Source organism: Halichoeres trimaculatus, unplaced genomic scaffold, assembly GCF_033239565.1.
Source record: "Halichoeres trimaculatus isolate MK-OKI-2021-1 unplaced genomic scaffold, fHalTri1.1 fHalTri1_scaffold_17, whole genome shotgun sequence".
NCBI lineage: Eukaryota > Metazoa > Chordata > Actinopteri > Labriformes > Labridae > Halichoeres > Halichoeres trimaculatus.
The window spans coordinates 7,590,363-7,615,412 of record NW_027437195.1 but is presented as its reverse complement, the minus strand read 5'-3'; the positions used below and the strand labels follow the sequence as shown (position 1 = coordinate 7,615,412).

Here is a 25,050-nt window from a genome sequence, read left to right as displayed (position 1 = left end):
AAACTTAAATATATACACTGGATCTACAGAACTGATTAAAAAGAAAGACACATTTTAGCTTGACACATCAAGCCCATACATATTACACAATCTGCATTTCATTTTCCCATAAATAGCAATGTAGGTTAAAATTATAATTACAAAGTAAATCTCCCAACTCAGTGGTTGATGTGCAGTAACCTCCCAGTGTTCATTTGTTCACAGGAAAAAAAACGAACAGCAACTAGACTGCTCTTAAATATCTCAGAACCACACTATGAAGTACATGAAGCATGTTTACCGTGTGATCCATGGAACAAAAAAAGGCAATGGTTTGAAAGAATCATATCACATGAAATACTGGTTATCCTTACATTAAAAAAATATTCAAGCGGTATGAGTCAGGTCATGTACAACAGGTAAAGGTGGCTGCGTTTTACCATCAAAGCAGTCAAATAACTCTAACACTTGTTACTTTGTTCAAAATATACAGAAAATCACATTGGTGCAAAATGCTTCTGTCAAACAGCTTGTTTCTCAGACTACAGTAAACAACCATGCTCAGTCTCACAAGGTTTAGCAGGACGAGTTGGTGTGCGTGGCAAATATGGTGTACAACATGAGTCATTATACGACATGTCTCCAGTGTGTGTGACTGTAGAGAACATATGCACAGCTTTAAATACAGTAGTATGAGTGTGTGGTGTGAGCGTTCTTCAGTGTTCTTCTTTTTCTCGGCCTTTCTTCTCCTTCTCGTCCTGCAGGGCGGTGCCCAGCTTCTTGATCAGCACTGACAAAACCTTGTCCAGAGGGTCCATCACACCCCTCTGCAGCCACTTGGGAATTGTGGTCCTGGCATGGTGGAATCCCAGTTTCTGTAAGATGTAGTCCACCCCCACAGGGTCAATCTTACGTCCAGTCCAGGAGATGAGCCTGAAAGCAGAGGGAATACGCAGCTTTAGAAACACTAAATATATGGGCTCAGTGGTGAAGTTGGTAATTACTCAATCTGAGTTTAGTGGTTCAATCCCCTGGACCACAGAGTACGCTGGGATTTGAAAGTATGTTCCCAGCGTATAAATATGATGTGAAGGTGATCATTGACGGTGCTAAGTAATGTTAAAGCACTTTAAGTGGTTGGAAAGACAAATATGCTTTATAAATTCAAGCTCATGAACTATAAAGGCTGTGTTATGCTTTCAGCGTGAACGTGACGCACGGAAATGAGACCACATGAGAGAACGTGTGAGGCTTTTATGCCTTTTAACGCACCACACAGCGTCTGTTGGTGTCCATTCCCAAACTGCAGGGGGCAGTGTATTACAAACGTACGACTACCAGAGTACTAAATGAAAGTCAAAGAAGTTTACCTTTGTTTACAACATGACATATCTGTCCCTGAGATTTTTCCAGATTCTTCTATCTGATTTCTCTTCTCTGCTGAGAGTGGCCTCAATTTCACGACATGAATTATTTACCATTCGGTTATCACGGTGATCTCTGTGTGAAGAGTCATACAGACGCCTCTATGTCTGCTCTTCGACTACTAGGAGATCCTGTTCTTTCACCATCTTGTCTGCATGTCTCCATCCGGCAGGTTAGGAATTTTCGAGTGCCCGTGGCGTGGAAATTTTCTGCCTGAAAGGGACCGTGCGAGGGGGCGTAGGTGCGAAAATGACGTCATTCATCTGCGTGAAACTGCGCAGACCCAGCAGTCGGTGAAGCATAAATCAGCCTTTAGAGACACTATGCACCAGGGGTCACTAACTGGTTGACCGTAGTCAGTGATCAGGACCCAGACGACATCCAATACTCACCCAGACTATATACATTCTTTTGAATATACTTCCCAGGATGTATTGATACTTTAAAAAATTATTACAATTTAACTGCTCACTTTATAGTTGTTGCACACTTTGACATTGGAAGAAGTCAAATGCCAGTACTATGACAATATGTGACGAAATATGTAAAAAAAACAAAAAAAGAAACTTTCAAATAATTCAATGGCTTGCTTGATATGGTGTCTCAAAAACCATTTTCACCCTTAGTTTCCCTTTAAACAGCAACAAAGTACATCTTGTGACACTTCACATGATATAAATCACAAAATTAAGGAATGGAGTATAGGATAGCAAGCTACTCTTTCTCGCTACAGTCATCTTGTAGTTTGCATATTTAATTATTTAAAGTATGTTTGACACATAATTTTCTCTTTTTGCATCAATTAATTATCTGTGAAATGTATCTAGCTTCTCTTTTTAGGGGGACAAACCAGATGTTGAATAATCACAAGGTCAATTGGGCTCTCACGGTATCACTGTGCTCCTGTCTTTTGTCTCGTCTGCCTGTTTTTTTTTTCCTTGAAACATTTTTTTTTCACGTCTCCAGTAAAGGACAAGTACAAAACAGGGTCTGCAAAGATTAAAACAATCAAGCAAACAGAACAATACGGACAACAGCACAGATCTAAATAAATAGTACCTGAGGTTACAATAATAATGTAATAGGTCATATGACAGCGTAATAAATGCTATAAATGCTCAGAGTGTCGTGCAATAAAGCAGAACTGACCTGAGCGTCGGCTCCAAATGCCAGGTGTTACACATGAACTCCCTCCAGTCCACGGTGGTGTAGTTGATGCCTTCGTCCTTGTCTGTGGAGCTTTCATCGTGCAGGGCTGTGGGACTCTTTTGGCCCGGCCGAGCCATGAACATCCGAGGAGCAAAGAGGGCTGGAGATACGAGGGAAGACAAGACAGCATTGACAATGTTTTACTGACCCTGCTGCTCTGAGTTTTCCTTGTTAATAAGGAGAATATATTCAGTGACAACACACCACTAAAAACTGAAAATAACATAGACCCCACTAAAAGCTTCAGACATTGTGCTCTGTGTGAGTGTAAAGAAGACACAGCTTCCTGTTTTTTTTTTTAATTTCTCCTTCAGCTTTCTGGGAAAAGCTTTGATTAAAATTTGTGAGGTTGAAGGTTATTTTAACTTTCATGAAATCCCTTGAAGATAACAAATTAAATCAAAATCATCAAACCTAACTGGTTGTGAACTTAATCAGCGACTGACAGGGAGAATAAAATAGAGATGTGGTGTGAAGATAAAAACCTTTCTCCTTCTCCTTCAGGTAAGCAGACACCAGGTCATGAAGGAACATGATGAGCTCTGCATCCATGGTAACACAGATGTGATCAGTGAACTCTGTCACCACGCTGCACTCCACTTTGGGCTTGCTGCTGGAGTCTAAAAACACAAAATCAGAGTTATTCACCTGAAAAAAGTATGCTTATGATGGCGTGTTGTACTCTGCACATTTTTCTTACTTGCCAAAACATGGCACTCTTGTAACTCAATTCCCAACTGCAATACACTTAAGCAGTACGTTTGGTTTTGTTATGCTGTTGGTCTGAACTCCAATTCTTGGCCCTTTGTACCATCATGTGCCCATAAGTTCATTAATTTATTTCCATGTCCTCACCTGTTAAAGAGGGTTCATCAGGATCTTGTACATGGATGGACTTGAAATCCAGCTGCATTCTCGGGAGAGCAAAGATGGTTTCAGTTTCATGGTTATAGCTGGAGGAGCTGCGGAAACTGCTCAGCAGGCTGGAGCTTTTGGCTGTGGCTCCGCTCTCTTGGTTGTTGGCCTCGACGTTCCTGAGCAGGTTCAACTCTGCAACAAGAGGCAAGAAATGTCAGAGCTGTTTTGGGTTGAAGGTAACAGTAACATATCTTAGGGTACATAATAAACTATCTGTACTCATTTTACATTTACACTAACAGACAGCAGGTGCAAAGGGAGCCCTGCCATCAACCCTGAACTTTATGACTTTAAAAGTTTACTGTTGTTAGTTTTTATCGACAGAACTACATTTGACCAGCTTTATGAAATTACTTCAATTTCACTCAGTCAGCTACAGTGGCCTGTAGGTGTCAGACAATTTGCAAAAGCGACAGCACAACAGAAGTCAAGAGGTCAGTTAACCCAACGGACCCAGAAAAGTTGCAAAAGCAAGTAAATAATTGTTTGTTTTTTTCACTCATGATAAACATAGCTATGTGGGAGTCTTACCTTGTGATATCCTTCATCGTGCTTATATTAAATAATAATAATGGATTTTATTTACAACCCATTTTACATTTGTGGGCAAATCTCAAAGTGCAAAATAATAAGAAAACAATAAAAAAACAATAAAGACAATAAAAACAGTAAAAGCAGTCAACAATGAAAGCAGCCAGGAAAAGTAATGCGAAATAGGAAGTTTTTCAGTCCTTATATTTCCATATTATCTGCAAATACGACATCTTGTATTTAGCTTAGCTTATCATAGCTGAAGTTGCATTCATGTTTTCGCTTTTGCTTTCGTGTTGTGGCTTTTGCAAATCGCCTGGCACCTACTGGCCACCGTAGTCAGCTATGATACGCATTTGTAAATGTTATACAAGTTTTAAACAAACAAACAAAAAACATTTCAATACTGTGCTCAACTATTCATACTGGAGATCCAATGTTACTGTCAGCGTGATTATTGTTTTGAAATAAAACTTTGTAAATATAAAAAAAAATAGTGGTTCTGTGATCAGATCAGCACTTCTTGTGAATAAAAGCTGCTCTGGTATCATCTGAGAGGAGAAAGGCCTATGTTGCGTTGTGTGTGATGTATTGAGGTGACATCAGTTACCTTCGTTCCTCATGGCGGTGACGTAGTTGAACCATTCTTTGACTGTGGCCACTCCATGAGGAGGGTTTTCATGCCGCCGCCGGGTTATTTTAGTGATAGTGGCCATGGGGCTTTCAAGTGCCCCACAGGGTTTGGTCACCATTGTATTATGACCAAGATGGAAATCCAGTGTCTGAACAATGTATGTGGAATCATCTTTGGAGCCTGGGAGCAACAAAACCATCAGTCATCAGATTAGGACAACAGAGCTCCAGTGTTAACCCTGACACTTCCTGGTTTTCTTTTTCACATCTTGGTAACATTTTCCAAATTCATTTATCAAACAGTCGTCCCTAAAATTAATTTTGTCTCACCGTCTTCCCAGATCTTCTGTGCCTCTGTCCAGAAGGCGATGTTTGGCTCCTCCAGGTGGAACAGAGCCCATGATTTGGAGCGGAAGTTGGGTCCATGGAAGCAGGCCAGGGTCATGTGATTTCCATGGAGGCTCATCGAGCCGCCTAGCTGCACAGCGTCTTCAGGCAAAGGCATCTGAAAGAGGGAAATGTGGCAACCAGCAATCACCTTCAGCACCCCAGGCCAGTGGCGGTGATGGGCTGCGTCCATGTCTGTGTGAAAAAGAGATTTGAAAGGAACATAGTAAGCAGAAAAGAGAGGGGTAGATCATAAAATAAAGATAAAAACTTTCTACATTGAAGCTGTCAGGTTGTCAAATGTAGTTTTTTAAAACCCCACCCAGCCGTTAAAAGAAGCTATTCAAACAAAACTGTTTGAGTGACAAAGCATTCTTGTTCCTGTAACCAGCACACCTGCCTCCAAATGCCAGTCTACACTGATAATTTCACCCAACACTTATAGAAAAAAAGGCAAACTTACAAAGCTCTGCAGCTCCTTTCTCAGTGTTTATGACCGGGGTTTTGGGAGGTAGGTAGGGGCCAGGGCCCCAGGTGGAGAGGGCCCGCTTGCTGGTGTCAAACTGCTGCGTGAAAAACTCCTGCAGCTTCATGCCAATCTTGATAAGGTCCGGTGTGGTGGAGCGAGATATTATCACCTGAAAAATGTCCCACTGCAAGTCTCCATGGACAAAAATCTCACTGAGAGTAAAGAAAAACAAAAAATGGAGACAGAGAGGGTGAGAAATAAAAAAAAATATGAGTTTAACCAGGGGTCAGAGTGTAGACAGCAAAACTGAAAACAGGAACATTTCTGGAGGTTTGTCCCCAAAGATCCTGATGACCATTCTCACCTTTTTTCTGAAATGCTCGTGTCAACAGTGCACAAGTTGACCTTCCACTCGTCCTGCAGCTGCAGATCAGCGTTGCTGAAAACTCCCATCAGAATGCTGGAGCCCATGTAGTCCACACGGGCCTCTGTTGAACCCATGGTGATCTGGATCTTGTGGCTGGGCTGCTGGTTGGGGTGCTCAGAGATGTGGGCTAAAAAACAAACAGCAATTAATTCCTTCAAGGAGTGTTTCTGTATCCAGAGCCAAACCTAAATACAAGTTATACCATATCATCTCCAAAGCTATTCTTTTTACAATAGAAGCATGAAATGCTATATAGTAATGAGTGGAAACTTTTTAAGCAGAAAAAACAAAAATGCTTTCTAAGAAGGATCAGAGGAAACTAATAGGCTTACAAAATAATGTAACATATGTGCAGGATAAAATGTGAGGCTGTATAAAAGTTTTAACATGCACTGCTCCAATCAATGTGCTACAACTCTACATCCATGGTTTACACTCAAATGGTTAAAAAACACCCAGTGTGTGAAAAGCTGATGCTTCGTCTACTTACAGACCATCTCCAGCGTGTTCACATCTATATTTCCACCCACCACCCCGCCTTTGGAGTCCAGCTTGGAGCGGCCAAGGCCAACAGACATGGAGATCTCCCTGTCCCGGTTACTCCCTACAGACAGTCTCCCCTGACTCTTCAGCCCACTGGTCGTCCAGCTGCCGAGGAAAAAAAACAATGTGAGTGCCCCTGATGTACCGCTGAACAAGGCAGAGATGCTCCCTATGAAATATAAATGAGTCCTTGGAATTCCCCAGGAAAAAACAGCTGATTCTTGTCGAGCAAAAGGACCAACCAATCGAATGTACCAATACTCATTGAAAATGCCAACTTTTAATAATCCGTCTTAAACCTGCCTTAACTTTCAAGATACGAGTAAATTAAATAAATTACATATATAAAAGGGCTCCTCGTTCTCCCCACCCACTGAGATGTTGAATGTTGAATTGCACCATTATACTGTTATAAACAACAGTCTATCTTGTTTTCTAATAGTTATTTTCTCTATTGTGATATGGGCTGCACTATGATATGGTTTGATGCTTTTTTTAACAACAGCCTGCTTTCTTTTATATTGCTTTTTATCAATGTTTTCTTAGAATTTTTAAATAAAATGTCCTTTGTGATAAAACAAGAGTTTGTCAACAAATAGCCTTTTTTCCTAAAAATCTGTCTCAGAAAAGGAATAAAAGTCTCATAATTGGATGAAGTTAGTTGTTAACCCTTTCTTTAGAGGACAGTCAAGGCAGCACAGAGAATCATCCTCTGCCCTCTCTCCACCTTGATGGACATCTACTCCACCCGCTGCCTCAGCAGAGCTCGCACCATCATCAAGGACAGTTTACATCCTGGTGCCCAGCTGTTTGACCTGTTGCCCTCTGGCAGGCACTACAGGTAGATCAAAACAAGGACAAACAGACTGAAAACAGCTTCTTCCCGAGAGCCATTACCACCCTGAACGCTGACACACAACGAGTCCAGTTTTCAGCGTAATGTTAAAAGTGCATTATTTCTGCCACTGCAACTGCTGCTACTTTTTTGCACTACCTCAGATTTATATTTATACTCATTGATATTCATCTAACAATTCATATCTACATCCTGTGCAATACAATAGAAAAAATACCTCATTGTACACTAAGAAAAGAACCTCAATTGTGCTGTGCACAAGGACTACATCTCATATATATATATATATATATATATATATATATATATATATATATATATATATATATATATATATATATATATATATATATCTTGTACATTTAAAGCCTTCTGCAACTTCAAGTTTTTTTTTCTTTTCTCTTCATCTCTTTTAATTATACTATTTTTTTGTATATATATTTATTTCTAACTAACTATTTATGGCCCTGAAAGGAGAGGCTCTCCAATCTTGTTGTGCATTTTGTATGATGACAATAGAGGCCATTCTGATTGTGATTCTTGGATTTTCTTTATTGCCCTTTGTTTAGAGTATACTCTTTGTCTTGGGTGGGAAGTGTGCAGGTAGGGATAATATTCAGGTTTGATGTGGAGTTCTGTGATATAAATGGAAAATTAAGTAAGAGAAAAAAATAATTTATATTATCAGTAATGTTAAAGCAGAGCAGATAAAATTTGTTGTCTACTTTTGAAAAAGAAATTGTTAAAAATAACAAAGACAGGATATTTCTCAACTTATAATGGCGGCTTTTTTTTTCCAAGAAACAGACACTTTAAATTCATGTATAATAGATCATGCCATTAGTAGTAAAGCATCAGCATTAAAAGCGTGCACACTCTGATAACTTACGTATTGTTTCCCATGACGTTGCTCATGTTCATTTGCACGGTGAGTTGTTTCAGGTTGATGGCAAACACCACCAGTGTTTCCCATGGTGAACCCTGCTGACCAGTTACCTTCCCGTTTTTACTGAAGGATGGAGTCGACGTTTTTGTCACCGAATCTAGACGAGAAGGATTTACTTCAGATAATGTTATATTAACATCTGAAACTCAGATCCTGTGTCGAAAGGAATCCCACAAAGAAAGACAAGTTGACCTCATGATGATCCCTGTTGTGTTTTAGACGTATGTTATACACAACATGATGCAAGCTACGGCTGTTCTAAACTTTCCCTGACAGCGCCATCTGTTGAGCCTTTTTATAAACAAGAGCAATGTGTTGGTAAAGCTAAGAAATTTTTCAGTATTTTTCTTTCTATGACATTCTCCTGAATTAAAACAAGGTGATCAAATAAAGTCAACTTGTATTACTTAAATCACAGGGATTCTTTTTTTTTGAAAATAGTAAAAGTAATGTTTTGTGTTAAGTTCTTCTAAAAATGGCTGAAGTGTTTCATACCTCTCCTTGGAGCAGAGGAATCTGACACACTCCTAGTGCGTCCTGGTGCCGGGGACTTGAGATGGTCCAGGCTGCTTGGTGACATGTTGCTTCCAGTAGAGTGCTCTGAAAAAACGTTGGGGGACTGAGGCATGTGCTGCCCTGTGCTGCCATCCCAGGTCCTCCAGTAAGCTTTGCGGCTGGACTCGGGAGACAGATGCTGAGTGACGTTTTCGGCAGAGTCAGGCGTGGCAGGACCAGATGCTGGAGAAAGATTGAGGTTAAGAGACGTCAGTAAAGGACATTCTTTGAAATGTCAACACAGAGCAAATAGGAAATGTTGACTTATGGAGGATCAGTCTGATTTAACGGTTGCTAGGCGCTACCCAAGTAGCTGCCTGTTGCAGCAGCTCTCTCGTCTTTGTCCGTTTCTTGTAATTTTTTCGTCTCTTTTTCGTCATCTTTGTATTTGGAGTGGATCATCACTTTGTATGGTTCATTGTTGGTCACGGACACCAAACTTTTTGTGGCTTCGGCGGTATTTTTTACTACTTTTCTCCTGTGTTTGTCTGGAGATCCTACATGTAACCATGGCTGCATTGTTTACATGCGAAATTAGCTGTTAGCAGCCTGTAGCATGTCAATGCTAACTGGTGTAGGGCTTGATGATTTCCCTCGAGCTGAGGAGGAGGTGGTGAGGACGACGTGCTGGTTCTCGGATGTGAGCTGGGAGGTGACGACGTGGTCCTGTCCTTCCATCCATCCTTGTTGGGAACGTGGGATCTCGCTCCGCGGGATGGATGAGCTAGCCGTGCTAACCCAGCGGCATCGTGCTGTTCACGGACGTGGCTGACGGAGCAGACATCGGATGCCGCGACACATCGGAGGAGCTTCGCCTGCTGTGAGCAGACAGGATCCAGGAGACAGAGACTGAACAGACTTCTGGGGAGGCTCAGTCCTGGACCCTGTGGAGGTGGAGACTGGCTGGGCTGGAGAGTGGTGGACGGGCTATTGTCATCTATTTTCTTATGGACATTTTTGCACTTTCTATACTCTTTCTTACTTTTGTTTTCTTAAATGCTGCGGTGACTCCTGAATTTCTCCTCGGGGATAAATAAAGTATTTTCTATTCTATTCTATTCTGATGGAATATGAAGAAGGTTACAAGCTAAACGTGTAGAGATAAATGACTTGGAAAAATACCGACATTAAAAATCATGACCTCATTTTTACAGTAAAACATTTCTTGTATTCCTCAAACATGACTTTACTTGACAGCTATGGTAAAAGGTTGGTTTGATCATACAAAACCTTGACAGTGCCCCCTTCAGATAAGACCCATGTAAGACCACCAGAAATAAGGAACTCTCTTAAAAACATCAGTTAAAAAGTCAGTTAAATAGAAACACTCAGTGTCAGTTAAGGTGAAGGCAACAAGAAAGCTAAGACATCATAACATCAACTTAAAAAAACTGTGAATAATCCAACAGTGGCAGATTGATTACAGCACAGTGACTGTTTTAACCATAAGTCACCTGGCAGGTTGATTGTCTGGTCTCCCAGAAAGAGGCGTCGTGCAATACTTCGGCGGTACCAGGCTCTTGGGAAGGCAAGGATCTCACTCAGTCGTCTCATGTCGTATTTGAAGGAGGCCGATCCAATGTCACAAACAGCTAGAGGAGGATAGTTACATTTGATTACAAGTGAGACACAACTGTGAAACACTCTGATGTATCAGACTGGAGCTGAATACATTTACTGAAAGATATTCAAGATAACATCTTATAGAGATGTGTTTTTGGGTTGACAACGTACCTGAGATGTTGATGAGGGTGGTGTCCATTTTGCCACCTTTAGGAGGAATGAAGCTTTCAATGAAGGTGGGGCCTCCACTGCGCCTCATTCTGGATAAGCTGACCTTCACAAACTCCAGGTTTATACTCAGGGAGTCTTTTCTGCCTGTTACTGAAGAAGGCTCTTCATCGACAGTCCCTTTAAAAACAAAAAAGATAATCCTTAATGCTCTGCAGTAGCTGGATTAATACAAACAGTATTCACAAAAAGTTGGGATAAACTTTTTTTTTGAGTCCCTGCTATAAAAAATGACATATCAAATTAAAAAATGTATATTTCTGCATCTGCATCTACAGTGTCTATTTGAATCAGTCTGGTATCATAAGTAAGGGAATACCCGTGAAATTTGTCCAGAGGTAAAAGTATTGGTATTTAGGTCCCTGGCTCAGAGTGATTACTCAGGTATTGTTGAAACAAACACTAAGTTCAGTTGAAGTATGACTAGACGGTGTTTGAGTTTCTCGTGTTTAATCTGATGTGCAAATATGAATTTATTTATATGTGATGAGTGCTTTGTTTGATGACTTTTGTTGCCAAGCAACTTCAAAGTCCCCTAATTGAGGAACCTTAGGATTTAAAGGGTTAAGAAGTGAAATGCTGCCCATTCCTTCCTGATAGGATTTCAGCTGTAAGAACAGTTTGGGATCAGAATTTTAAAGCCAGAATGTCCCAAATGGTTTCAATATGAGACAAGTTGCTCTGCAGACAGGCCAATTTAAAACCTGAGTTTCTTTCCACAAATACAGTTTGTCACTGTCTCCCTGTAGTATGCAAAGTCTTCTTTCACTGGACAGGCCCTGACTAGATTAAGGTTAAAAGCTGGAAGATGGGATTCCTGGGAAATCTGATAAAATCCATTTCCTGATTCCTAGGAAAAGCAATGAAGGGTAATGACAGGAAAGGGGGGGGGGGGGGGGGGGGGGGGGGGGGGGGGCTCTATTGTGCTGCAGTAATGATGCAGACTGTGGTGCCACGCTGTAGTCATGGTAATACAGGCTGGCTTACGCAGCAGTAGGTACTAGCTACCTACCTCAGTTAATTATGCTGGCGACAAGTTCTGCCTTGAACATTTTCAGGGACAACAAATGGATTTCCTACAGTTTTACATTTCTGTGGGCCATGTAGGTTATGTGTCAAGAAGAAGAAATATACCTGCTCTGCTCTAAAAAAAAATCTATTTTGTTAACTACTTATTTTGATAGTTAATTATTCCTGTTTGCAGTCAAAATCTCAACAGCCACAGAATGGACATAATGGCATTCAGGAGCAACAAAATGTACTCTAGCTTCACAATAAAAATACAAAAAAAAGTGAATAAAACTCTAAACATAGTAAAATCTAGTGAATGTTTATCTGAATGAAAGGTTTTTTTGTGTTTATTAAATTGTTCATGTGATGTCTTAGTTTTTTAGTTTTGAAAAATGAGCAATTTTATTTTAAAAATGAAAAATTTGTTATGTCTATAGTACTATTTGCATTTTTAATAAGTTGCAATTTTTTCAAAACAATAAATATTTTTTTAAAAATCTAAATGTTCACAAATTTTGAAATTTCCAAAATTTGCAAAACTTAAATTTCCCAAATAATAACAATAATAAAAATTGATTGATTTAAATAAATGTAGAAATTATAAAATAATGAAATAATAATAAATAATTGGCATAAATTCCAAAAGTTTTGACATTTGCATTTTTTTTCTAAATTAAAAAAATAAATAAATAAAAGAATTGAAAGTAAAAAAATATGCAGAAATCTCAGAAAAAAAGAGAAAGGTTTTTGGATGCCTGTTGAGTTAAACAGAATGTTAACTTGTGATTTTATTTAGTGTTAGTGTTTTTCAATACCCTATGAAGAAAAATAAAAATTCTTCATTCCAATTATATTTTTTTAAAGCTACAAGGAGCCAGTGCAAAGGAGTCAAGAAGCCGCACAAGGCTCCAGAGCCACAGGTTGAAGACCCTTGGTTTAGGGGATCAAAATGGTTTGCTTTATCATATTTTGTTCGTTTAATGGGTTCTGTACAATATTCGTCTTATAAGTGTTGCTTTATGTTGCAGTCCACTTGGCATTTTATAATTAGCATAGCAGCAGATGCTATGCACGGGGCACACCTGGCCATTGCAACTGATAGCCTCTGTTGATGGACATGAACAAGTTTTCAGGAAACATAATAAACCCTAGTCTAGATGGCAGAATATTTTTTTCAAAAACCTGCATGTATTGTTTGACATTACTAGTTCCAGTATCAGCATCACTGTCAAGTTTACAGTTTTAGCAGCAAAGTATTAAGAGTTTAACTCTTCCATACCTAGAGGGCCGGGACCTGGAGGCAGACCTGTGACAGCAGATTTCTGCTTCCCTGCACCATAAGGGTGGAAAACATAGAGGGAAAAGTCCGACATGCAGGCAGTAAAGCTCAAGCCAGAGGAGTTGCTGGCAGGTCCACTGAGGTCTGACTGGCTGCTGCTGTGGCGACTCCTGCCCAGGGGGCTACCCAGCAACGGTGATGCTGTGAGAAGGCAGAGAGGAGGATGGACACTCAGTCAAACACTTACATACACAAAGCACTAAATGTTAAAACTCAACCATCTTTAAGTATCAAATAAAACAAGGTCATAACAGTCTGAATATGGAGGAGCTGAGGAGCTGATAAAAGGGGGGGTATAATTTAAAAAGGTTAATGCATCAGATGTGTTTGATAATACGTAATTTGGGATGCTGTAGTTCAGGTTGTTGCTCAGAAGGAGAAACAGAATATTTAATATCAGGATGTGCTCCTCCAGCTGTAGGGTCAAGAAGACTAGAGATAAGTTTAATTACTTCAGTCTGTTTAGATTTAAAGAGACTAACAGCAAGCATTTTGTTTTACCCAGACTACATTCAAGGATTATTCTGTTACCAATGATTCTCTACGGACCTTTGCTAGGAGGAAGTTTAGGGATATGCTGCCCTGGTGGAGTGGAGGAGGGTGGATGAGATCCTTCAGGGGGCGGGGCTCCTGTTGGGGTCTCCAATTCTCCACGGTTAGAGGAGAAGACCAGGTCCAAAGACGGCAGCTTGAGCATGCACTCTACCCTGGAGTACGGCAGGCAGCTGAAGCGGATCTGAGAGGGCTGGGACATCAGTGATAATTAATCATCCAGTAGAAATATTTATGTGAGGTTTAACACTCACACCTGTACATCTCAACTCAAGGTTGTTACCGTCTAAATACAAAGGCCTTGGGTATCGACCGATACCGATACTAATCTGATGTGAGTTTTAAATAATAACCTGCATGCCCTACTGCAGGATAACACTGGTAATAATTTGGGTAAAAGGAAAAAAATGGATATGTAGACTTACTGAAGTTAATTATCATTGAAACTATAAAGTATTCAAATGTTTACCTGCAGTTTGGTAAAAACAAAGCTTCAGCATGTACAGAAACTACAATTCAACTGCAAAATTTTGCACTTTGTAGACTGGTAATGCAGCAAAAACAATGAAAGCATATCAGAGGTAACATTCCAAAGCAAGTATCCAAGACTGCCGGTTAAAAACGCCATTGAGCTGGTTGCCTGGATCAGACCCTTTCCACCAATAACCGATCCAGCTTTGAGGGGCTGGATCAGGCCAAAACCCAATATCAGGATCGGTGTATCTCTACCCAAGATTATAAATAGGAAACAGGAACTGTTTTTATATTATGTTAGAAAGTATAAGAAAAATAGACTCCATATCGTTGAAAAATGACTTCCAAAAATTTAAAGCAGAAACACAAAGAAAGACTTCTTGTTAAAGGTTTAAACACATTTAAGCTATTAGTATAAAGTTGAATGGCTTTTGGTGCAGGTTATCTAATATTGCGAAAGAAATCTTTCAAATAGAAACTGAAACAAAACTTAAAACATAACAAAGGAGAACTGAAATAAAAACTAAAATGATCTTATTCAAAATGTAATATGGTGGATGCAATAGATACATCTGGATTGGATGACCGAAAAAAATAAACGAACCCCAAAACTGACACTCATATTGAGAAATAAATCAACAATACCTCATGTATTCAATATGTTACAAGCTGACTTTCTCTTTTGCAGCTTACTGCAAAGAGCTTTTAGGTACCTGGACTCTGACATAGACGACGACATCGACAGGGAAAGAGGAGTAGGCCGACGTGGAGGAGGAAACCAGGGAGGTGGTAGATTCCTCCAGCTGCTCCACAGTATCAAACTGACCCATGTCCTCCTCCTGGGAGGCCACAGCTAATGGGAGATTCATGAAACAAACACAAAGAGTCACATGCAAAGCAGAAATAAGACTTTACTTCAAAAGTCCTTTGATATCTTTAAAATCTATTGTCTACAAAAAGCAAACCTGCATAATTCCTGTCCACTGGAGTAATAGGAATAGTCTCCAGAGCCTTTTCCAAGAAGTCCAGCAGACAGGGGCTGATGACCATCTCCTCTGGCAGAGTCTGCAGGGCCACCCACGCATAAAGCTTGGCTGTCTTCACTCCTCCACTACCTTTGCCTTTGGCTGAAAAGATATGTAAAGGTTTAAATTATTATCAGCCTGGACTATGTGTCAACAAAATCTAAAAAAAAGAGACGTATTAAACACTTCATAAATAACTTCTGTGACTGATCAGATATGCATGTGTCCATTCAATGCACTGGTCCCTTTGAATTCATGACTCAAAGTTAATGATGAAGTCACATGCATTTGATTCAGTGCCTCCACCTGTATCCTGGTGTAAATCATCAGATCAGAGAGGTGGAGCACTCTAGTGATGGTGATTACAAAGGCATGCAATCAAAAACATGGGAATGCTCAATACCTGATGGAATAGGTGGGGGTGGGGGAGGTAGGAGCGAGTTAGTCTTGGTTTGGACAGCATTGGGAGGGTTGGGAGGGCCGCTATCTTTCATACCATACAGCTTGGACTCTTTGGATAGAGTGCGAGGGAGGGAGGATCCACGAGAGGCGTTTGGGGACTCCGTCTTCAGTGTCTTGGAGTTATAGTGCAACTGAAGGACAGGATGGGAAAACATTAGTCATTCAAAGCAATACAGATACGACATGTTCATTTTTTTATAGTTAAAGTCAGAGAAGCCAAACCTTGACATCTACTCCTGGAATGTAAAAAACTGTGGTTTCCATGTCATTGGATTTGGTTTGCAAAGAGGAGGGACACTTCTTTCCAGCCAGGAGGTGGGTGGTAGAGGTGTAGGTGGGCTGCAGCTTCTTTTTCTTTGGGGGAGAGTCCTGATCTAGACTCCTGAGACTACGCTCACAGCTCCTATAAAAAAAAAAAAAAAACAGAAGGAGAGGTGACAGCTATGTAAGTAAGTTATATCAATGTCAAAAGTCTATGTAGTTGTCTGGATAAATGAAAAAGATTCAAGAGAGAAATGAAAATAAAAATTAAAATGTTGTGTTATGTGATGCAATATGCAAACATCCTGAAACACATTGTTTCCCGTACAACAAAAACCTACTGCCACCTTGAGGTGCTCAGGTCTGGTGTCCTTCATAAAGTGCAAGCCAAATTGGGGCTTGGCTGTAGAATTTGTAGCCAAAATAAAAACTGCTCGGTGGAAAAACAAACCTATCTTTGATGGTTCACCATAGCCAAGCCCTTTGAATTTTCTGAGCCTTTAGACACATGTCAGTATCTGTGTCTGCCTCAAACCCTCTCCTCTGCCTGTATGATGTTTTGGTTGTATTGGAAGGTTTCTGGGCAGAGAGAAAGTGTGGCCAGCCAATCACAGTGTGCATAGTGCCCAAGAGAATTTGTGTGTTGATTAGTAAGTGGAAGAAGCTAACCTGAGCGGCTACGATAGTGGACGTAGCATGGAGTAAGAAAAACACAACCAAAGTGAAACTTAACACCAAACAGATAAAACTTTTTTTCTTAACGAGGTTGAAGCTTGGCTTGACTTTCACTCCTTTTGGGAGCTTGTAGAGCAGCTCAGGACAAAGAGCACCTAAGTTGGCTTTCTGCTAACCAGGTGCGTGTCAAATAACCCAGTGATTAGCTTGTGCTATCATGCCAAGGCAGGTGCACAACTCTCTAGTCTCTCCCACGTAGAAACGGGATGGTGCAGGTGGTTGCTAGGCTAGTAAATGTGTTTATGCTGTGAGATGGGGGTGTGTGCTGCTGCTGGCACTGAGCCAAGAAGTGGGGAGCCCAGTTTGAGTTCATGTTTACAAACAAGCAACGGAAATTCCTGCAAACCCTACCTTTAAGGACCACATATTGAATTTGGTGTGTATCGTCAAAAAAGCAATGAGAAAGGCTCAAAACTGTTTATTTTTTCCCATTTCCAGAGACTTAATAACAGCCAGGGACGTGTATCATATAGTTTCACTCATTTTGGCACTCCCCTGTTAGGCTTTTCTTTTTCTGGAGTTGCAAACGTCACGTTTTTTACATTTTATAATGAACTCCTCAGGATGATTAGATCCTCAATAGTTCCAGTAACAATTACAGCACTCTTGGTGCTTGTGCTCTTAAAATGATTGAGAGCAGAGGTAGCATGGTATATGACTTTGACCTTACTTAACCTGTTTTCTCTCTGTAGGTGTAATCAGAACAAGGGGACCAGCCTTTGGTCATACCTCTTGAGGGAAATGTCCTCATGCTCTGGCTGCTGAGTGGTTGGGTGAAGCACACACTTCCCACTGTCGATCTCCACACGGACATCAAGTTCAAAGTCGATGTTTCTTTCAGTTGCCGGGCCGCCGAAACTGCGATTCGCAGGTGTGCTGGGCCAACGCTCGCTGAAAAGCTGACTTACAGCAGAAAACCCTGAGGACTTCCTGTGAGACGCTTGGCTAAAAAGAGAGAGGTAAGGATTTTTAAATGCTCGAAACTGCCAATTTTATGTAAAACAGAAAAACTTTAAGTTCAGCAATCATCCCAAAAATGCTTGGCTTAAGAAAAACAAAGGAAAGGAATGACTCACAAAGGTCTTCGGTAGCTTGGTGGCCTTTCACGTTCAAACTCATCATCCTTTTCAGAATCTTCTGATGAGGAGGAGGTCAGGTCATCTCGCCTCATGTCATCATGCTGGAAGGGAATTTGGGGTGAAAAGACAGCTGGGGTGACAGGGGCACTGAAAGCTGAGTGCTGCCCCTCGAAAACAGACGGGGAATGGAGATGATGATGATGATGATGAGTATGTGATGGTTCATCAATGGAGACTGACAACAGGTCCACCTCTGTCTCCTCAGGGAACTTCAGAGAAGGACAAAGAGTCAAACTCACATGGGGGAAACAACAGAGATATGACAAAGATAGTGATCTGACAGTTGGACTGTAGGTTTCTTTTATCTGTTTATTTATGAAGTGTCACCTCTGTTAAAACAAAGTTCACTGAATAGATGCCTACATCAATGTCCAATGACAGAACACTACCGGTTTACAGCTGCTCAAAGAGGAGAGAGGAGGTCATGCACTTTGCTTGTGGGGTGGTGAAAAAGACAAGAAGAAGATGAGGATGAAGTCATGACTCCCGCCACAATGAAGAAAGCTTTAGCACATTCCCAAAAGAGTGAAGACAGAAAAATTCCCCCAAAGTCTATTATCCTTAGAGACAGATGAAAAGAGCCTCATTCCCAACATATCAGAGACAGACAATGTTTTGCTGTACCTCAAAGTAAATCCAGTTCTATTTAATATAATTATTATGATTATTATTATTATTCATTCATTTTATTGTCACTGACGATTTTTTTTGTAACAGTGTGCTCTGACATAGAAGTCAGCAACTTACAGAGGGATTGTCAGTCTACATCATCATCAGGATGGGCATACATCTCGACCGCACAAGCAGCGTTTAGCTCCATTCATTCAGGTGTGTTAGCATTTTTTAAACACTAAATTCAACCTGTTAAAAGCATCAAGGTGTACGGTTTTTCTGTGGACAGATGTCAAAAACCAATACTACACAACAGAGGCAACTTCTGTCAAGTTTCAACCATTACAGCACAACCGGTGTTTCGGTGTTAATAGCGACTATGCTAACTGGTGACTTTCAGCAGACGGCCGTGATTAACGGCGGAAAGTCATCAGTTAACAGGGTCGCACTTTACACTGATACACCAGCGACATCTGCAGGTGAATAATCAAATGTGTCTTCTTTATCCAACCTCAGTTAACCAGGTTTGACTGCAAACAAGCAATATTAACTGCTGATACTAAAAATACAGATTTGACTTTGTTTATTTAATGAAAAAGTAAGTTGGGGCTGAGGTTCTGACCAAACATGGACTCAATATGGACAGTAAATAATGAGTGAACCTATAAATTATGATTAACAGAAACAGATTTTTATGACCAAAGTAAAATTAGGGAATATTATGAAACGACAATTACATCCTGGTCTGTCACAGTCTGATAAGTGTCCACGGATAATGCAGAGATGAGCATTGAGTGAGAGTTGTGTTTCCTCTCTGGGTACACGCTAAGTTTCTCCTCTAAAAACGTCTGTCCACCTGATATCTGTCCACTTCCTGATCTCTTCTGTCCAATCACTGCTGTTTCACAAACCTGTGAGTATTTTGCCGTACGTCAAAGTGAGGACATTAAGTTAGAAAAATGTGTTTTTTGGTGGTTAACACCTGTCGTGCATGTACGGATTAAAGTGTAAATACAAAACAAATCAATGGGCCTCCAAATATTTGGCTTTGCATGGTAGAGCCAGCGCCTCAAGTCAGGCCTCAGGTTTCCACTTACTGTTGTAAGAAATTGTGTGTTACCACTTTGTATTAACCTGGATTTCTGCATAAATTGGTCACTTAGTAGAGAGCCTCCTACTTTTTCATTAACACTTTTAAAAGAATGTTTCATTTTGCCCTGATCAGGTAGTCTCTCCACTTTTTCAGAAATCTGTTTTAAAAAAGAAGCTGTGCTGTGGGTCACAAATATCCACTCAATCATTCAAAATCAGTTCTTCTCACAAAGTGCAATTTAAAGTTTTCCAACCTGAAAGTCTTTTCTCCTGACTTTGATGATAGAAATCAGTAAACTTTTAATGAGGTTTCCTTTAAAGCTTAATTTATGTTCATTAATTCCACATGAGTTTTTATTTTTTCATATAACGCTGGCAGCAGGAGCCGCTGATATGAGAAACAGTCAGTTGTTAGAAATCAGGCAAATTATTAATTATCAAGAAGAGAATTTTATGCAGTTTCAAGACAGGATGAGAATTGTCAAAGGTGTTGCATAAATAATATTTTTTTACGCGTCTAATCAGCCAAAATGCGACAGATTTATGAAAGCAGTAACCTGACTAAAATCACTATCCTGTGTATCAAACTGATGGAAACTGTTGGTGTTGTTTCTGAGTGACGTAAAGAGTGTAAACATTTGAGTTGGTTTCACTTATATCCAATCATAAATCAAAGCAGAACAAAGTACATACATAAAAATGGCAGACCATTGTCTTCGAATGCACTTTGTTCAACACTTGAGTTGTAAGCATGAAATAAAAGCTGATAATTCATCATCCTGTTTTGATTGCATATTGAAATTTCATCAGAGGTTATTGCCATCACAGAGTTGAGGAAACTTTGTCGAAAAAAAAAAAGCTGGTGCTTGTTAGGAGTTTTGATTATTTGTTGTTAATATTTCCAATCATATACCTTGAATACTTCTCCTGGACTGATGGGTGCATGTGTTGAGTCCAAAGCCAGATTATTTATCTTTAATTAAAAAAAGTATTCATTAAGGAAAGAAAGACCAAAATGTAAACAAACAAACAAAAAAAAATATATATAAAAATAATATAACCAAAACTGTCCCCCTTCGTGGGACATTTGGGAAACCTAAGTTAAGACCATACACAATGAGTGTTTATGGTCAACAGTTACACTGACATCCATTAAACAATGAGAAATAAGATGGTGTTATTCAAATAGGTGCTTATGGTTAAACATATACTAAATGCTGATTTGGTTAGAACAAATTTGAAGTATTGTAGTGAAATCTCATTTTAGAAGAGCTAAAACAGAGTTGTCTATCTTTTCTCAGCAGGTGAGAAGTAGGAAGATTTCAGAAATGGGTTTACCGTTTCCTGGATGTTAAAGGTGACCCGAGGTCCAGGAGAGGCAGCATCCACTCGCATATCTGGTAGATCCTCCACATCTCCAATCCTAGAACTTCAGTCGGGAAAATAGGAATGAATATGTAAGAATAAATGAAATTCATTCACACAAACATACAGTAGAAATAAAACAGGAAAATGTAAACTTTTCCCTTTTGTTGAGTGTCAAATTTTTCATATTCGGGATCTTAGAATCAAGAATATTGGCAGGATCTAGATTGTACTTTTACATCTGTCAGAAATTATGGTGACCTTGTCTTGTATTGTTTAGAAAAGCAATCAGACCAGTTATGGTGAAGTTATATACACTTATGGTGAAAATGGCTCTATCTCATAATGATAAAGAATCCTTTAGAAAAGTCCTGGATCACGACGGTGATCCCGAGCACCTCCAAAATTTAATCACTTCTTCCTTATCCTATTTTGAACATTTCCTGAAAATTTCATCAAGATCCGTTTTTTACTTTTTGAGTTATGTTGTTCACAGACCAACTCTCCAAAAAACATAACCTCCTTGGTTGAGGTAAAAATGATGGATTTACATTTGACAGTAAAAATTCTCTAATATTTCCCACAATGCACGTACCTCTGTCTGTCCATTCTTTTCAGAGGGGGTCGGCCTGCTGCCGCAGAAATGCTTTTGGAGCGGTTGTAGCTTGGTTTGTAACCAAGTCCCCATTTATCCTTCAGAGACGCTGCCTAAAACATAACAAATATGATGAGTTTAAATGAGAAGCAAAAGGATATTTTCAATCAATCTCAAAGAGTTAAAGAGTGATCGAGGCCGTACTGCTCGGTTCAGTTATTTCACTGACAGTTCCAAGAATCTTTGGTCAAGCACTCACCCTCATACTGGAACGCCGTAGCTTCTTCCTGACATCTCTCCTGATGTCGTTGACAGCCACAGATTCTAGTTGCTGATAGCGCTGGATCTCCTGGTTGATGGTGCCCTCGCTGGCCCCTAATTTCCTGAAGATAAGATAGTTGATGTTGATAGTTTCAGCCATACAGCAAGGGAATTCAATGCTGTTCAATATTTTTGAATCATGTCATAAAGAATCAAAGTACTAAATGTGTTGGCGAGTTTTACCTGAGATCATCAATGACTTTGGCCTGTTCGTTCAGTTCTCTGATGTCCACCACTCTCTTTGTGAATTTCCTCCCACGAGCATCAATCACTTGGTTTCCTAACGCCATCTGCCTTCTGAGGTCGAAGGTTTCCTGTGGAGTCAAGGCAGTTATAACCCTTTTAAGCATATTTAACCATGTACAGGTGAAGACCAGGTGAAAAACAAATCACAGTTGAGTCCTGAAAAAGTTGCTGCTGCAAATACAATGCACTCCTTCCCAAGTCTGTCAGGTGTTAATTTGATTTTTATGAATGAATGAAAAATAGCTTATTATGTCACTCCACACACCACATATAAAAAAGCACTCAGTTTTCACATCTCCACCACCACCACCACCACTACCACCACCACCCTCCCAATCAATGTCAAAGTGAAACAAGGCAGAAATAAAGCTAAATCAGGGAGCACGGTCACACTCATTGATTTCCTGTCACCCATCATTAAAGCTTAATAAGAAAGGCAGCGAGAGCACTCACTAAGTTCCCCTACAGCATGCTAGAGGTAAAGCACAAGTGTTGCTCAGCATTTTGAAATCCACAGCCTTTATTCAGTATCTGCAGGTAACTCAGCTGTAAAGCCACCTTGCACATGATTCTGTAATCCCCAAAGAAGAGTTTGACACTATGAGGGGGCAACATACACAGGCCCAGGAAACAGGTCTTTGGGCCCTGGTTTTGGCTGTTGGGAGGCGAGGTGATGCACAGTTTAAGTAGTCTGGTGGGACAGACACACTCTGAGGCCTGGGACTGAAGCCCAGGATGTGGTTTACCAGACGCTTCCTTAAGGTCATCCGAGGGCTAAACTGGCTCCCTGGACTCTGTGAACAACGTAAGGACATTTGAAAGGGCAGCCAAGTGAAATCTGTCATGCACTGGTGTCCGAGACTCCCCTGCCCTCTCCCAATACCGTGCATAACTTCATCTGTTTGAAAGGTGTGTCCTTTCTGTCACTTTAACACCCCACTAATACGGCCTACTGTTTTTGTCTGAGTTACAAATCAAGCTCTTAAGGTCACACTTAAGCTGATTGAGTTTCTTATTGAGACATAAGTCTTGCCCAAAAGCATAATAAAATCCTTCTTTTTTGGGGGGGTTTATTGCTTTTGGACTTATTAAAACACATATAGCAGCATCACAATAACTTGTTATTGCGATCAACAGACCACCAATAGTTGCAATTTACATTTAAATAAATAATGCAAACTTTATTTTTCTTTTTAATTAAAAAAAAAACTATCAACCAAATAAAATGAACTTAAACAAAGCACAGTGGAGTGAAAACCAGCCAATGTTTCATTTTTAAATTTTTGTTGCTGGATGTGAAAAAGAACAAGTCATATCATCATTGTCTTTCCATATTTTGAGGGTTTTTTGGGGTCTTTATAAATTTTACACTGTCAGTCCACTCATTCTGCCCCTTTCCCTGTGAATGAGTAAAATGAATTTTGGAAAAATTATGGAGCAGAAAACAATCAAAACAACTCCTTGTCTGAAATCACATAATTTAATATTATGTAATATTTTTCCAAAATGACTTGGCCACCACCAGAAATCATGTAACAAGCCCCATTGGGGTCGGGACCTCAAGATTGTGAATGGCTGGTCTAAGGTAAGCTATGCAGCTGCATATAGATGTCTGGAAATGTTAGTTGGCTTAATGCAAAGATTAAGACGCAAAGATGACTTTTTAATGAGGGTACACCGATCACAATTTTCTGGCCGATCATGATCACTCTTTAAAAAGCTTGACCTGCTAATACTCATTTGGGCCGATACCGATTTTTATTATTTAAAACTGACAACATAAACCTTCAATGTTCCAATCTTATTTTATTGAAAATCATTGAATCATTCACATTAAGGAAAATCAGCATGTCTACTTTTTAACCTACTGTATGCTAAAAAAATCAACAGAGCTATGTGTCGGTTTCTGTCTTGGCAGAGCGAGGTGATCGCGGGGTTTCTTAAAATCACTGCATAGTTAACAGGAAGCCTGCACACGACTCTTCAATGAATTAAACATGCACATTGAAGATGCTAGTAAACTGATTTTGGCATGACTGGACAAAGCTTGGCAAGCTGTTTTGAAAATGTTCAGTGTTTGTGTAAAGCACAGTGACACCCTTTATTCAGATGACACATTAAGCACAAGAGTTATACTGATTTTCCTTTCTGATGATCAGCATGGCAGCAGATTAGCAACAACTCAACAGGTGCAGTTGATAGTTTGCACTGCACTTTTCTTCTGTCATTTCAAAATTCAAAATAGTAAATTACAGAAGTATTTTCTAAATCACATTTTGGAATCAGCCTTTTCTAAAATCTTTTTTATATTAAAATTTAATGAAAATGATAAAAAGGCATTTCCAAGGAAAAAAAATCCCTTATATGAGACTCACCATATGGATAGTCGGTGACATGGTGTCGGTTTCATCCTCATCAGAAAGGTCTGCCATGTTGACCGAGTTAAGGTCAGCAATGTCATCTATTTCCTCCTCCCACGTCAGTGATGTCAGCGTGTTGCCCAGTGCATTGAGGCGCTTTCCGATGTTAGGATCCATATGAACATCGATACCACACATTTTCCAGAGCACATTCAGAGTCCAGGTACCAGCGCTGCTGCTCTCTACTTATGGTAGGAGATGGGATTATAAAGAGGAGAATATTAGGATGGTAATATCATAAAATATACATTTTTTAACCACATTTTTCTGCGTATACAGTAGGAGATTGATGCTTTAGTGGTGCAGCAATCAGTAAACAAGACTTGCCTGCAGAGGGCTGCCCTGTTGTCCTGGAACATACTTCATATGTGCCGTCAGGGACTACACCTGAACAAAAGTAAAATAGAAAAGCAAGGACAGCAAATGTGACTTACATTAGTCAGAAAAATCATGTTGAATAGAAATACCTCTATATTTTATTTGACTTGAGGCATTTATGCTTTAATATGATACACCACTTACATGCATTCATGACCAGATCTCCTCTGATCTCGGGCTTCCAGTCGTCCCAGGAAGTCTCAAAGCCCTCTGCAAAGCGGATGCAGAAATTCTTGAAGTGGCCTTTGCTCACCAGGGACTCAGAGGAGCAGGCAGTGATCAGTGTGCTCTCGATGGTCAGGACCAAAGCAGATCCAGCATCAAAGTCTATACTGTGGTTAGCCTGGTGGGAGG

General features: G+C 40.0%; 1 protein-coding gene across 1 annotated transcript in view; it reads right to left on the bottom strand.

Annotated features, from left to right (window-relative positions):
• The window catches only part of kiaa1109 (KIAA1109 ortholog), an 80,600-nt gene continuing 55,550 nt past the window's right edge, over window positions 1-25,050 (bottom strand). Inside the window, exons 62-90 of the mRNA XM_074692588.1 lie at window positions 24,841-25,039; window positions 24,646-24,705; window positions 24,274-24,500; window positions 21,836-21,966; window positions 21,591-21,714; window positions 21,332-21,444; window positions 20,710-20,800; window positions 20,285-20,344; window positions 17,605-17,876; window positions 17,258-17,473; window positions 15,755-15,935; window positions 15,474-15,663; window positions 15,011-15,172; window positions 14,759-14,898; window positions 13,569-13,764; window positions 12,960-13,160; window positions 10,613-10,789; window positions 10,333-10,470; window positions 8,819-9,061; window positions 8,267-8,420; window positions 6,469-6,626; window positions 5,916-6,105; window positions 5,546-5,763; window positions 5,026-5,277; window positions 4,673-4,876; window positions 3,469-3,663; window positions 3,099-3,233; window positions 2,554-2,713; window positions 1-912 (exon numbers count right to left, since the gene is read on the bottom strand). Of these exons, the coding sequence (XP_074548689.1) occupies window positions 696-912; window positions 2,554-2,713; window positions 3,099-3,233; window positions 3,469-3,663; window positions 4,673-4,876; window positions 5,026-5,277; window positions 5,546-5,763; window positions 5,916-6,105; window positions 6,469-6,626; window positions 8,267-8,420; window positions 8,819-9,061; window positions 10,333-10,470; window positions 10,613-10,789; window positions 12,960-13,160; window positions 13,569-13,764; window positions 14,759-14,898; window positions 15,011-15,172; window positions 15,474-15,663; window positions 15,755-15,935; window positions 17,258-17,473; window positions 17,605-17,876; window positions 20,285-20,344; window positions 20,710-20,800; window positions 21,332-21,444; window positions 21,591-21,714; window positions 21,836-21,966; window positions 24,274-24,500; window positions 24,646-24,705; window positions 24,841-25,039 (5,004 nt within the window). The 3' untranslated portion in view covers window positions 1-695. The remainder of the gene's footprint in view (window positions 913-2,553; window positions 2,714-3,098; window positions 3,234-3,468; window positions 3,664-4,672; window positions 4,877-5,025; window positions 5,278-5,545; window positions 5,764-5,915; window positions 6,106-6,468; window positions 6,627-8,266; window positions 8,421-8,818; window positions 9,062-10,332; window positions 10,471-10,612; window positions 10,790-12,959; window positions 13,161-13,568; window positions 13,765-14,758; window positions 14,899-15,010; window positions 15,173-15,473; window positions 15,664-15,754; window positions 15,936-17,257; window positions 17,474-17,604; window positions 17,877-20,284; window positions 20,345-20,709; window positions 20,801-21,331; window positions 21,445-21,590; window positions 21,715-21,835; window positions 21,967-24,273; window positions 24,501-24,645; window positions 24,706-24,840; window positions 25,040-25,050) is intronic.